The 13,685-nt window shown below is 34.9% G+C and overlaps 3 protein-coding genes across 3 annotated transcripts; 1 reads left to right on the forward strand and 2 right to left on the reverse strand.

Moving 5' to 3' along the window:
* Positions 1-2,415: 2,415 nt before the first annotated feature.
* CBG13840 lies at positions 2,416-5,514 on the forward strand (the record flags this gene model as incomplete). Its single annotated transcript, XM_045244842.1, has 4 exons — positions 2,416-2,559; positions 3,540-3,576; positions 4,475-4,860; positions 5,242-5,514. 4 exons carry the CDS (start codon positions 2,416-2,418, stop codon positions 5,512-5,514), a joined length of 840 nt encoding a protein of 279 aa, XP_045095272.1.
* Positions 5,515-5,643: 129 nt separating this feature from the next.
* On the reverse strand, positions 5,644-8,398 carry CBG13841 (the record flags this gene model as incomplete). Its single annotated transcript, XM_045244843.1, has 5 exons — positions 5,644-5,697; positions 6,376-6,588; positions 7,129-7,254; positions 7,947-7,976; positions 8,252-8,398. The coding sequence occupies 5 exons, from the start codon at positions 8,396-8,398 to the stop codon at positions 5,644-5,646; spliced, it is 570 nt and encodes a 189-aa protein (XP_045095273.1).
* A 1,134-nt stretch (positions 8,399-9,532) lies between these two features.
* Positions 9,533-10,982, reverse strand: CBG13842 (the record flags this gene model as incomplete). Its single annotated transcript, XM_002632532.2, has 4 exons — positions 9,533-9,747; positions 9,795-9,890; positions 10,065-10,170; positions 10,839-10,982. 4 exons carry the CDS (start codon positions 10,980-10,982, stop codon positions 9,533-9,535), a joined length of 561 nt encoding a protein of 186 aa, XP_002632578.2.
* Between the last annotated feature and the right edge of the window lie 2,703 nt (positions 10,983-13,685).

The raw sequence follows: 13,685 nt of genomic DNA on the forward strand, positions 1-13,685 counted from the left end.
TTGAGAATTCTGAGAATGAAAATCCTCGTAAAAGTATTTAGAACTACGATTTCATAAACTTTCTGGATAATTGAAAAAGCTTACATCATTCCAATCCATGAAAACTGGCTTGTCATAGTGAAAAATTTGAGGATTGTCAAAAAAAGGAAAAACATAGAAAATTGAAAAAAAAACGTTTTCTTTTTTTACGGAAGTTTGCTTTTTTTTTGGTGGACATCGAAAATTTCGATAAAATAAATGAATTGTGGAAAACTTTCGCGAATTGGAAAGTCCGAGTTTCTTCAAATGTTCAGGAACAAATGTAACGGAAAATATTGATTAATACATGCCTTCTAAAAAAGCATGAACTGGAAAAAAAGCACAGTATACTTTTTCAGAACTCGATTCATTTTTTTTTCAAATACCAGTAGGTGGACGCCCCTCCGGGGTGGAATCTCTTGGCCTCCGGTTACAGTTGCTGTAATCTTATGAAGAAGTTTTTTACTTTGTTCAGGGACTGTTTTTCTTCAGGGTCCAAAGTAGTTTCTTTTTGAATATTTCATGTTTTCCGCGCCCGTTGAAAAAATTGACTGAAACGAAAATCTGCACTTTCTTCATTGGAAAGTTGTGAAACGGAAAAATCCAAATAATCAATTCAAACTTTAAATCTCATATAACTATGCTTCCGGTTTGTTTGGTCTAGTGATACACTGAAAAAAGTTAGGGGACAGAATTTCAAAAATGCTATTTGAAGCTTTTGATCACTCTGTTTTTCAGAAGCTTTTTTAGATGATCCATTTTGAACAGCAAAAAGAATCAATAATTCTGTAAATTAAGTGGGAGTTGAGATTGCGGAATGGAAACAATTCGAGAATGAATTGAAGGACTCAAAAATCTTAAAAATACCGTAAACAGAATTATTTTTATCGATCGTATCAATATGGAATGAAGAATATGAGGGACGAAATTTTAGAAAATATCATAATTTGGTGAAACATGAAAAGTGAAAAGTGCCGAGTTTTCCTCATAATGAGCTTCCCCCATAATCGAAACAATTCCTACTTTTGACTTTCGAATAACTTTACAATTTTCCCAAATGCATTAATCACATGATTGAGGTATCAACTAGGGTGTCTATATTGTCTTTAAAAAACGCTCTTCATCCGCATTTCTAATGTTCATTTTTGAAGGAATCTTGTCTGATACAACGTTTCATCAGTTTGAATCAGGATTCATCGTAACTTACTGAAACTGAACATGTTTTTCTTTAACTTCCAGTTTTTAAGGTTTCCATTGCGTCATTTTCGTTGGCCAGCCTGCGGTCCAATCAATTTGGATTCATTCTTTCCATTTTTTTGTGTAACATATTCTCCATTTCCAGGAGCCAGAGTATGATTTACACATAATATAGTCTAGTTTTATCAGTGCCTACTCATAGAAAACTTTTCATCATCATCACAGATCAGATATTCTTAAATACGCCGATGAATTGAAATTCTGATTGGAAATAGGACCAAAGATCTTCAGAAATGTATAAATAACTGATTTTCGACTCTGGAGCCCTACAAAAGTGGTCCAGAATTTCTCGATTTTTTTGAAAATTGCAGAGCATACTAAACGAAGATAGGAAATAAAACTTATTCCATTTTAAAACCGATTTGAAACCGTATTTGTTGGTTTTGTACAAAAAAGTTGACAATTACAAAATTAAAGCTCAACTTTTGTTTGGTCTACTCTGAAATTTTCAGACAAATGTGAAAATTTTGAACAATCTTTGTAGGGTGTCAAATTCGACAATTTTTCGATAAGTATCTTTTTCAAATTAAAACAGCATCTGCCGTATTTTCATATTTTGTGTCTAGAAAAGCTCCAAACAGAGATCCTTTGAGACTAGAACCTAATCTCCCTAATCTCATGAACTCTTTTAGTCTCACTAAAGCTTATTTTTTCTTCCAAACTTAGTACTTCCTAGTCATATGTACCTAAAACTAATCTTAATACCTTATTTATAACAAAAAAGATTGATAACGTCATCAGAGTCTTTTGTCACAAAATTGTATATAAGGGATTTGAGTCCTAGTACGTGACTTAAGTCTTACTTAAGCTTAGAGCCTAGTTAGTTTGAAAGCTATAGGTTTTTTGGGTTTTTCTTCTCGATCATTTGAATCCAGCGTATTTGATAAAAAATGTCGTTTTTCCCTCTTATAGAACCTTTACCTTCCAGTTGACCTTATTTATCTTGTTTCTTGTTAGAGATATCAAAAAGTGGTCAACTAACAAAATGTTGGTGGTACTATGATAAGCATTTTATCAGTTTACAAACTTCTGATATTTCTTGCAAGAACCGAGATAAATGAGCTAAAGCATACGGGTACCACTGTTCTGTATCTCATCCATTAATCTTGAAATGTTCAATATCTCAATTTTTCCAGAACCATGAACCGCCTAATTGAGTACGGTAGTGTTGACGAGATACCGTACTACAATTGTAGTTCAAAATCTCAAAACGAGTGGTTGGCGACGGGAGTCAAACGTCCATGGCTTGGTTATCCGATTACGGTATTTGGCGTATTTATTGAGGTGAGAGGAAGCTGGATATTTGTTTGCCAATGGGACGTCTCATTGAAAATTTTGAAATTTTTTAAATGTTTCAAAATGTTGTGAAACACAAAGTTTTTGGATAGTGTCATTCGGCATTCAGGACAACTAATATGATATAGTTGAATGAAAATTAGATAGTGTTAAGTGTGCAGATGACCGAGTTGCCGCAAGATCTTAACATAACGCGTATACCGTACACCGTATAATGCACAAAAAAGTAGACCTGATCGACCAGTACTCAAAAAAATACTGGTCCAGACTTCTCAACCTCCCGAAACACAAAAAATACTTTCAGATTCTCTACCTCCCGATCCTCTACATCATCATATTCAAATCGAAACTCATCAAAATGTCTTGTTACAAAATAATGGTTTTATTGGCATTTACTGATATGACAGCTACTGCGTGTAGCTGTCTTATCACTGGACCATTGCTCATTGTTGGCTCCGTTTTTTGTGTTTATCCTACTTTCACTTATATTGCAGGTATGGCTTTCGTGTATATTGAATAGTGAGATTTAACATATTATAATAGGTGGAAGGATTAAGATTACCTACTTGAAGTTACCGTACCTAATTCTAAAGAATGCCCCCAAACTGTTAACTTTGAGCCAATTCATCTCGTTTCTTACGAAAGATATCAAAAAGTGGTCCACTGATGAAATGTATATCGTAATATCACCTAAATTTTATCAATTACGTAGTTTCTGATATCTTTCACAGGAACCTAAATAAATTGACTCAAAGTTAATAAACTAGCTATTCTTAAATACGCGAGAATAAAGCTTCAAGTTTCTAACTGGGATTATGCGAAATTAGAAACATTATCCTGAATCGATCGGTCTTTCGACGATCAACTTTTCGTCTTCATTTCTTATGAGAAATATCAAAAAGTGATCAACAAATAACATATTTTCGATATTACGTTGATATCAGCCAAATAAGAAACATTGTTAAAAGCTTCCAGCTTTCAAAATTGATCTTTCCAGATTAGACGGTCTGTGTTTCTGGAAAAAATTAAGAAATTAAGAATTTTAAGATTGAGTGAACAACACTTTTTTCTTAAATTTTCCAATATTTTGATACCGTTTCGAAACAGTGGTTTGTTCAATTAATAACTCATAAAAATCGATTAACGTATGTTTGAGCTCAATTATCTCGGATCATTTAAAATGTTTCAAAATACTGTCACTGATAAAACGTTTGTCATAATATCAATAACAATTTGTTGGTTTACAGGCTTTTGATATCTCTTACAGTAACCAAGATAAATTGATTTTAGGGATTCCTAAAACAATGGAAATATTAAAAAGGAAAAGTAGCGAAATTTCTATATTTCTAGATTTAATGAAACTAAGTGTGAGTGACATGTTTACATCTCATTGGAAATTATGAGCTTTTATTGAAACAAACAAAAAAATTACAAAAACTGAGCCAATAGTGTAACGGAAAGTTTAAATTAAATTTTATCACTCATCAGATGATAAAAACCTTTATCTCTGAATTCTTTGAAGTTTTGAAGACTTTGCGGAGTCGGACCATAACCAATTCAATGCTTTCAAAATTGAATCACAAAAATTTTGATAATGTTTCAAAACAATGATTTCTTTAATCAATAATTCATGGAAATTGATACATATTCGTCCGTTGTCTCGGTCACTTTAATTGATATTATAATATAGTCAGCTGATAAAGTATTCGTGATAAAATCAACAATTTTTGTTAGGTGACCATTTTCTAATATCTTTTACAATAAACGAGAAAAATTGGTTCAAAGTAAAAAGTTAGGGTTACGGTAGTTAACATTACATATTTTTTGAAAAACTAAACGTTTCCGTCAAGCACATAAGACTTGACGTACACTGACCCATGTACCTTTAAATGAAACCTTCCAGGCGGTTTCGCGATCGCCACCTGGTGCATGTCTTGCTCTGTAACCACCTCATTGTTCCTCAATCGAGTCATCTCTGTGGCTTTTCACGGATTATCAAATTTCATTGAAAAACGTCTCGCCTACATTTGCATCTGTCTCTGCGTCTTTTATGGATTCTACGTTCTTTTCTTCACTCCAGTGGTCTGTTTCAACTCGGAATGGCTCATTTGGCTTCCGGATCCGTTATCAGAAACGAAACCATCAGATGCGGCTGCTGATTACTATCGGAACAGTGTGCAGGCATGGAACAATTGGATTTTCGTCATTTGTATGTTTGTGCTGTTCAGTTTGTATCTGGGAATGATCAATAAGATTTCGATGGGGCAGAAATCAAAAGCCGCCAAGTCGGTGAGTGAAACTGATGTTTTCTAAGTTAGTTAAAGCTAGCTAAAGCTAGTTAAAGCTAGCTTGAAGGTAGTAAAAGCTAGTTAAAGTTAGTTAAAGCTAATTAAAGAGTAGTATTATAGTTTTTAAGATACTTCCCTAATTTCAGCCAATTTATCTCGGTTCCTGTGAAAGATATTTAAAAGTTGTCAACTGATAAAATGTTTATCAAAACATGATAAACATTTTATAAGTTGACCACTTTTAGATATCTTTCCCAGGAACCGAGATATATGGCTCAAATTACGGTTGGCTTCAAAACTTTTTGCAGTTTCACAGAAACAATTTACTTTCCACAATCTGAACAAAAGTCAATTTGATCATTGGAAAATTAAAATTTTCCAGATCTTCATTCAATGCTGCATCATCTGTTTCTTCAATACTGTAATCGCTCTGGTCTACAACGCTCTAACCCTGATTACACCTGACTACTGGATGCTTCTTCTCTGTCAATTTTGTTGGTCCGTCAATCACGGATGTCCAGTTTTGATCTACGTCACCATGAATGCCACCGTGAAGCGGGAATTTAAAAAAATGGTTTTAGGAGGAGATAAGAGAATTGGCATGAGTGTTAGTAACACTCATGCAGCATCGGTTACACAAATGTCCACTCATTAGGTTTTTGTAATTTTGAAAGAAATACGTAAATAAAAACAGATTTTTCTTCACGGAGGACGAACATGTACAATAGATAAAAGATTTATATATGAAAAAGATGAAACAGTGTTTTTTCCAAGTTCAACATTTTCAAATCACATGCGAAACTGCTACATGCTGTGCACTATTAGTTGTATCCACTTTCTGTAAAAATTGTCTTAATTAGGCTTAATTATCTCATTTCCTTTAAGAGATATAAAATTTTCTCAATTTTCTCAACTAAAATGTTTTTTTTAATAATATCACCCAGGGCTGTCGAACGGCCGGCCGCGCTGATAAACTTCTTTAATACGGCCCCGGCCCCGCGGCCGCGGCCTCGGCCGGCCGTCGTTCAAAAAAATTAAGACGCAACTATGGGTTTTCAACAAAAACATAAACTTTTCTTTCTGATTTTGAGCAGATTTTTTTGACAAGTAGTTTCGAAAATATGAATGATGAAAAAGAATGGAAAAATGTAGAAAAATTCGAAATTTACAAATTATGACTTCTATTCAATTGTCTCTCTAGTGTTCCCTTGAGTCACAAAAATAATTATTTTTCATGTTAGTTACTCCCATTTGAAAAATCATTATTTTTTAACCGATTTTCCATGTTCTGGTGAGCATTTTCATTTCGTATGAAGTTTCCCTCGGCCCCGCACGGCCGGCCGGCTCTTCGGCCGCGTTGTCGCTTTCAAAAATAAAAGCCGCGGACTTCCGGCCCCTCGGCTTTTGGGCCGCGGCCTCGGCCGGCCGTTATTTTCGACAGCCCTGATATCACCAACATTTTATCAGTTTTCAAAAGTTCAATATCTCTTATAGGAACCGAAATAAGACAACCTACCGTGACCCTCTTTCCACCGAACAAGTTCAAAAAGCTGTGACGAATTGTGTCATTCATTGTCAGATAGATGATAGCTGGACATCCATGATTAATGGACCAACACAATTGTCCCAAAAGCACAATCCATATAGCAGGAGTCATTAAAGATAATGCGTTGTAGACGAGAGCAGTAACAGTGTTGAAGAAACAAATAACGGCGCATTGGATAAAAATCTGGAAGATTGGGAGTAGTAAATGCTAAATTGAGCTAAATTAAAGTAATGTTAAGCTAAGCTAGCTAAGCTATGCTGAAGCTTTCCACTCGAACTTGCTTGTTTGGGTAATGCAAATGCTAAGGCGTATCAAAAATTATCGAATTAATCTTATTCAAAGTTTCAACGACTTTCAGAAACAGGAATTTATTTTTAAAAACTTTTTGTTTAAAATTTTAGTTCTCTTCAACTTTAAGACTCACAGATCACAATTCGTAGAGCTCAATTATCTTGTACAGTTATAAAAATTTTTTCAACTGATAAAATATAGATGATATCGTTTTATCAGTTCGCAGATCTTTCATATCTTTTATATGAACCGAGATAATTGAGCTCAAAACAAGAGTATCGGATAACATCCTACGGTTATTTTTCTGTTTCAATACTATCAGAACTGTTAATGATAATGAAATCGAATTATTACTGCACATTACATTAGTTTTTGCCTAGCTAGCGACGCTTGAAGTAACGCTGTATCAAATAACATTTTCTTAAATCTTACCGCTCTCGACTTCTTCGACTTTTGCCCATGTGCCAGCTTCTTGACCAGTACACAATACGTAATGTAGAGAAATGACATAATCACTACGAAGAGATAGTTGTTTGCTGATTGCCATTCATTGTCGTACTGAAAACGAGCTAGTTGATTGAAAAGGAAAACGAGCTGAACTATGGGGTCTAGAATGTAGGTTTTGTTTAGAATATTACCACTTGATGAATAAGAAGCAGTAAAAGCCAAGATATTATATTGAATCTGTGAAAGAGAAAATAATCCAAGTTATTGAGGACTTTTGAAATAAAACCCAGAAAAGAATGAAGGAATGCTTAAAATTAATAAATTAGATCAAATTTTCGAAAACTTAAAATATCAAGACAAATGTGCGACAAATGGAAACAATCCATTTGGTAATATTCAATATAATTTATGGAATTTGAGAAAAGAAAAATAATTATAGAAGCCTCAAAGTACTTTCAATAGCTCCATCACTTTTGATTGACATTATATGAAACTTTCGAAAATGTAAAATTTTTGAGGATCATATTTTTATCAAGTTGTGGAAACATAAATGTTTTTAGAACCTTTGAATTTTCGGAAATACGTTTGATCAAATTCCTTATATAAATCAGGCTCATGTTTTACAAATATAGATTTGAAATTGAACCCAAAATCTTCCAGAAGCGGTACCCCACTTGGATGAAATTGTAAAAATGTTGTCCTGTTTCTAACCAATTCAATTTTAAGCCAACTTTCAAATTCCTGAAAAATCTGAAACTGTAAATTTTGAAATTCACAGTCTCATCCAACAAAACCTATCATACTTTTAGGAATCCAAAAGTTGCCATTTCCAACTGAAAATAGGTCAAATTAGTAATGTTGTGTTCGCTGCTGTGCATAAAAATTTACAACTTTTTCCTGTTCCAAGTCCATTGTATTTTTGTTACTAATTTCTTATTGGAATTATCATAAATTTGGAGCGCGCAGAGCTACACAATGACAGCTTTTGAGCGATGTCGCTATATGGTAAGGTATCCCTGTTGAAAATACTTAGAGTGTTACGTAGCTGAGCTACGCGGTCCAAAGCATAGGCTGAGGGATACTGTAGAAGATACACCCTGACACTCACCATTGCCTCCGCCTCCTCATTAGGCTCCTTCTCACTCAACGGTTCCGGTATCCATGCCAACGCCACCGAATTAAAACAAATGACCGGTGTGAAAAACAAAATGTACATCCCGTACACAAATGCAACCACCATACTAATCCATGTCATTTCACCCTCGATGACGTCGATGTATTCATGAAACGCAATGCTATTAGGTTGGCGGGAAAGTCTTTGTCACTTTTTCAATAGTTTATTTCTCAAAGAAAAAATAACCGAATAATTAATTATATTGTCCATCATTATCAACAACATGTCTCCAACGTTCCCTCAATTTATGGATTCCATTGCGGTAGAATCCAGCCGGGCGTGAGGCAAAGTATTGTTTGAGTGCCGCTTCGACCGCTCCACGGGAATTGAAGCTTCTTCCTTCGAAGGCACGTGTCATATCGCCAAATAACCAATAGTCGGAAGGAGCAAGATCAGGAGAATACGGGGGGTGAGGGAGAACATTCCATCCATATCCCATCAGCTCCTGCTTCACTTGTTTCGAAACATGTGGGCGAGCGTTATCATGTTGATAGTACACTTTCTTGTCTTTCAGGGCCGAACGGTCGACTGCTTTCTTGAGGTTTCGTAGTTGAGTAGTGTAGAGGTCTCCAGTTATTGTTTTGCCCTCGGGCAGAAGTTCCCAGTAGATGGGGCCGTCCACTCCCCACCACACAGAGAGCATAACTTTTTTCGGATGAAGGCCGGGTTTGGGGACATCCTGTGGGCTCTCTCCTTCTCCAACCCACTGGGATTTCCTGTGGTGATTATCGTAGAAGACCCACTTCTCATCTCCGGTTATTAGCCGGTCCAGCCATCGATCGCCCGCGTGGAGAGTGAGAAGAGTAATCGAATCGTCGACTCGGCGGTCAAGGTTGGCTTGAGTCAGGTGATGAGGTATGAATCGACCAAAAAGTTTTCTCATTCCAAGAGACTTCAAACCTTCAAGGACTGTGCTATGGTGAACTCCGAATGTGACAGCTAGTTCACGGCTAGATTGAAATGGATCCGATTGCAATGCGTGCTTCAGCTTGTCCAAATCCAACTCACGGGGTCTCCCAGAGCGATCCTTTTCATCGAGCGAGAAGTCATCTTTTTCGAAACGATGGAACCAATTGCGAATAGTATTGTAGTGAGGGGCATGTGTGTGTACACATTCTTCAAGAAAGTTTCCGAATCCTTCATCGTGGTGTGAGATAGGAAGAGGTAAATCAAAACATGTCTGATGTGAATAGCAGTGGGAACAAACATATCGTTTCAATTACAGATGAGGAGCAGGGAAGGAAATGGGGACTTATTTATATGGAAGGTTCTTATCACCTTGTTATTCACTAGAGTCGATATCATACACAGCCTCCATATACGAGAACAGTGATTAAACAAACAGAGTGACAAAGACTTTCCCGCCAACCTAATACATACACGATTGGCGAATAATGCAATGTTTATTGCACATGCCATACACCATGTATCTGGAAATATAAAGTTTTTGATCTTCATAATAGTTGAATAGAAGTACTAATTGCAAATCCTCCAGCGATGTACTCAAATGTGGGATACGTGCAGAAAACGGCTCCTTGGATGTAGAGGACTCCACTGATAATTGAACTGCATACTGGAAAATGGAGATAAAGTTGCTTAGGTCTCATATATCTCAATTCCTATAAGAGATATCAAAAATTTGTCACCTGGTGAAATGTTTATTATTGTATTATCTACATTTTGTCCGTTGACAGATTTCTGATATCTCTTACGGCAATTGAGATAATTGAGCTTTAAAAAAACCCACCTGTAGCACTCATATCCGTGAGTGCCAAAAACACGATGAGTTTATAACAGGCATATTTTATCAACTTGGTTTTGAAGATGATGTAAAGAATTGGGAGGTAGAGGATCTGAAAATGTTTTTCATATTTCTGGAACTTTGAACATTTGTGGCTCCAAATCGTGTCATTACTGCGGATGACTAAACCTATAGTTTGCTTGGAAATGTTAATGAAGATAACGAAACAGAAACTTTTGAAAATTAGGCTGTTATCATCAATTCAACCCAAAACATTTGAGTAGAGAAGGTTTTTGATTTGTCCAAGGAATTCAATTTTTTTTGGATTTTCGAGGTTCCACTAAATCAGTGGCAGCGACTAATTTCGTTATCTGTTTCATTTTGTTTAGTTCACTTTTTCACTGTTCAATATCCACTACAACCAGGGATTTGACAATTACTTCCTTCATAAAAAACCCCTCTTCATAACTTTTGAAAATTTTGTATAAATTTTCATCAAAGATACTTTAAGAGACAGCCCATATTAAAAAATTGCGAAACTATGAGAACATATGTCAATATAAGAACATCTCAATGAGCAGTTGTTTCACATCATTTCACATCATTTGTCTAACATTACACTGAAAAACGCAGATTTTGAAACGGAAAAATCACCAATTCTTATAAATTTCCATACATATCCTAATCGATTTTTAAAATGACTCCTCGAAGCCCTAATTTCAACATGACCGTTCGGCTGACTAAAGTGAGCTACATGGTCATAAACACCTAAACCTTTACCTCCACAGTTCCACCAAAAACCACCAAAAACCATCCAATAATCGGTCGTTTCAAACCCATTTCATTCCATTCTTCAGATGACTTCCATGAGCAATTGTAGAATGGAATCTCGTTCACACTTCCATATCGAATCAAACGTTCCATCTGAAAAATTTCAGCTTTGCAAAAACGCCTTTGCCATAGCAAAACACTTCAATAGTTGGAGCATAATATGGAAAACGGGAAACATTTAAAAAAACAGAATCTAAGCTGGACCTATCAAAGTATGAAATTTGTTTAGCCCAGTTGAAGTAAGCTAGAAACAGGAAAAAACTCAAAAATCGAAAAAAAAAGTAAATTTTGATTTCTGAGATGTCTACGTAAGTGATGAGTGAGCTCATTTGTAAATATTCAAGAAAAAAGGGGCGGAGTCAGACTTTAACAATTTCAATTTGAAAAAGCCGTAATTACGTTTTAAACAGCAAAAAAAAAACACGCTTCTCCTATTACGGAGAATTCGAAACGGAAAATGTTTTGACATTTTCAAAATTTCAAAATTCTCAAAATCGATTTTCTAAAAGAAATCTCGGTCTAACTTACCAACGATTTTTCATCATCCTCTTTAAAAAATATGCATAAATTATAATAGTGATAAAAAATAAATCAAATGAAATAAGCGAAGAAAAAGAAGAAACTGAAACATTAAAAAAAAAATTTTTTTAAAGAAAAACTCGAATCCCCACTCCGTTTCTTCGCCCGTAAAGTCTTCCAGAAATGCAATATCTCATACTCTTTTTATCAAGATCGTCTCGCCCAACTTGACCTCTTCTCTATCAGACATCGTAGACTTAAATCTAAACTTATGCTTCTTTACAAAATGATTAGTGACGCCTCTTATATGCCAGAATTATCCTATTTCTTAAGAATTTCCGACTGTTTTAGGAGACCTATGACCTTTATTCTCTCAGATAAATGTACCGATGACTTCTTCTTCACCACCGCCCCTATTTGAAATGCAATTGTAAGGAATACTCCCCAATTTTTAACTCCCGGTCAATTTTATACTTTAATCCAATCTTCCATCACCCGGTTTTAGTTTTCTGCTTACCTTTTCCCCTTTTTTAAAAAAAATATCTTGCCAACCTTACATGTTTACCATTTTCTTCCCCATTCTCTAGGTTCATCTCGTTAGGGATTTTATCTGTGTCATCTTTTATGTATAGACTAAAGATAATGGAATATTTTGCAGATTTGCTTTTTTGTTTCTGGAGGCTTTTAAAAGCTAGAATATGGAATCAAAAGAACACAATTTGTTTCGACATTGGATATGAATTCAAACTTCGTCTAATAACAATTCCGAAAAAAGTCAAGGTTCTGAAACGGAATTATTTCTTAAATCTTGCTGTTCGAGATTTCTTTTATACTCATCTGAATCCTCCTCAACATTGATTTATTTTACAAGAAGAAAAAACAGTTTCCTGGAAATCCGTTATGAATACCTCCTCTGATTGGGTATTTTATCACTTCCTTCCAGATTTTTTATCCAATTTTGCATATCTTTGTTCAGACGTATTTTCCCAGACACTTCTTTTGTCAGTCTGATCAGTGTTCCATCAATTAGGATATTGTGGTCATCTGGATATATTTTGGAACTGAAATATTATCTTAGAATAAGATTTCTATAGAACTGAATCAAGCAACCAAGTAAAAGCTGTGAAAAAGGGCTCAGAAAAATAATGTTTTCTCTTATGCTTGCCATTTTAGTGATTAAAGGGGGACTCCGAGCAAAAATTTTTATTGTATTAAAATGTGTTAAAAGTTATCTATTTTCCTAATATTATTGTGAAAAAATTCAAAAGAAATCCGAAATTCCCGAAAAACGCCGTTGAAAATGAAAAATATCAACAAAGGCGCCGCCGAGAGACGAGGATTTGAATTCCCGCGCAGTGAGAAAACTAGTCCACGCCGCCTGATAGCATTATTTTCAAGTTGCCGACAGTGTTTTTAAACCGCAATTTGTAGCGATAATGGGAATTCGTAGCGTATTTATTACCGGGAACAGTGGTAATAATTGTCAGTTTCTTGCTCTATTCAAGGCTGTAAAAATTAATTTTTTAATCTCCATAAAAAAATAAACCATCTGAAGTCATTTAAATTTGAGGGGAAAATCAAAATTGTGGAAATAGTGCAATAATATTCTGAAAAGCAATAATATTCTGAAAATAGATGAATTTTAACACATTTTGATGCAATAAAAAAATTGACCGGAGTCCCCCTTTAAACATTATCTGCCGTTTCAGATAAAGGGATAAAATTAAGAAAGTTTGGATAAAATTAAGAAAGTTTGGATAAAATTAAGAAAGTTTGGATAAAATTAAGAAAGTTTGGATAAAATTAAGAAAGTTTAGAAACAGGAATTTGTTTCATATAGTCAAAAAATGTAATGGTGTTTTAGTAAATGTATCAAAAAATGTGAGGAATCTGAAACAGGAAAATCTGAAAAACATGATTTCTAAAACAAAAGTTGCTGTTGCACTATTTCCACAATTTTGATTTTCCCCTCAAATTTAAATGACTTCAGATGGTTTATTTTTTTATGGAGATTAAAAAATTAATTTTTACAGCCTTGAATAGAGCAAGAAACTGACAATTATTACCACTGTTCCCGGTAATAAACACGCTACGAATTCCCATTATCGCTACAAATTGCGGTTTAAAAACACTGTCGGCAACTTGAAAATAATGCTATCAGGCGGCGTGGACTAGTTTTCTCACTGCGCGGGAATTCAAATCCTCGTCTCTCGGCGGCGCCTTTGTTGAATATTTTTCATTTTCAACGGTTTTTTTCGGGAATTTTCGGATTCTTTT

The sequence above is a fragment of the Caenorhabditis briggsae genome (genome assembly GCF_000004555.2).
Source record: "Caenorhabditis briggsae complete genome, chrIV, whole genome shotgun sequence".
Taxonomy (NCBI): domain Eukaryota; kingdom Metazoa; phylum Nematoda; class Chromadorea; order Rhabditida; family Rhabditidae; genus Caenorhabditis; species Caenorhabditis briggsae.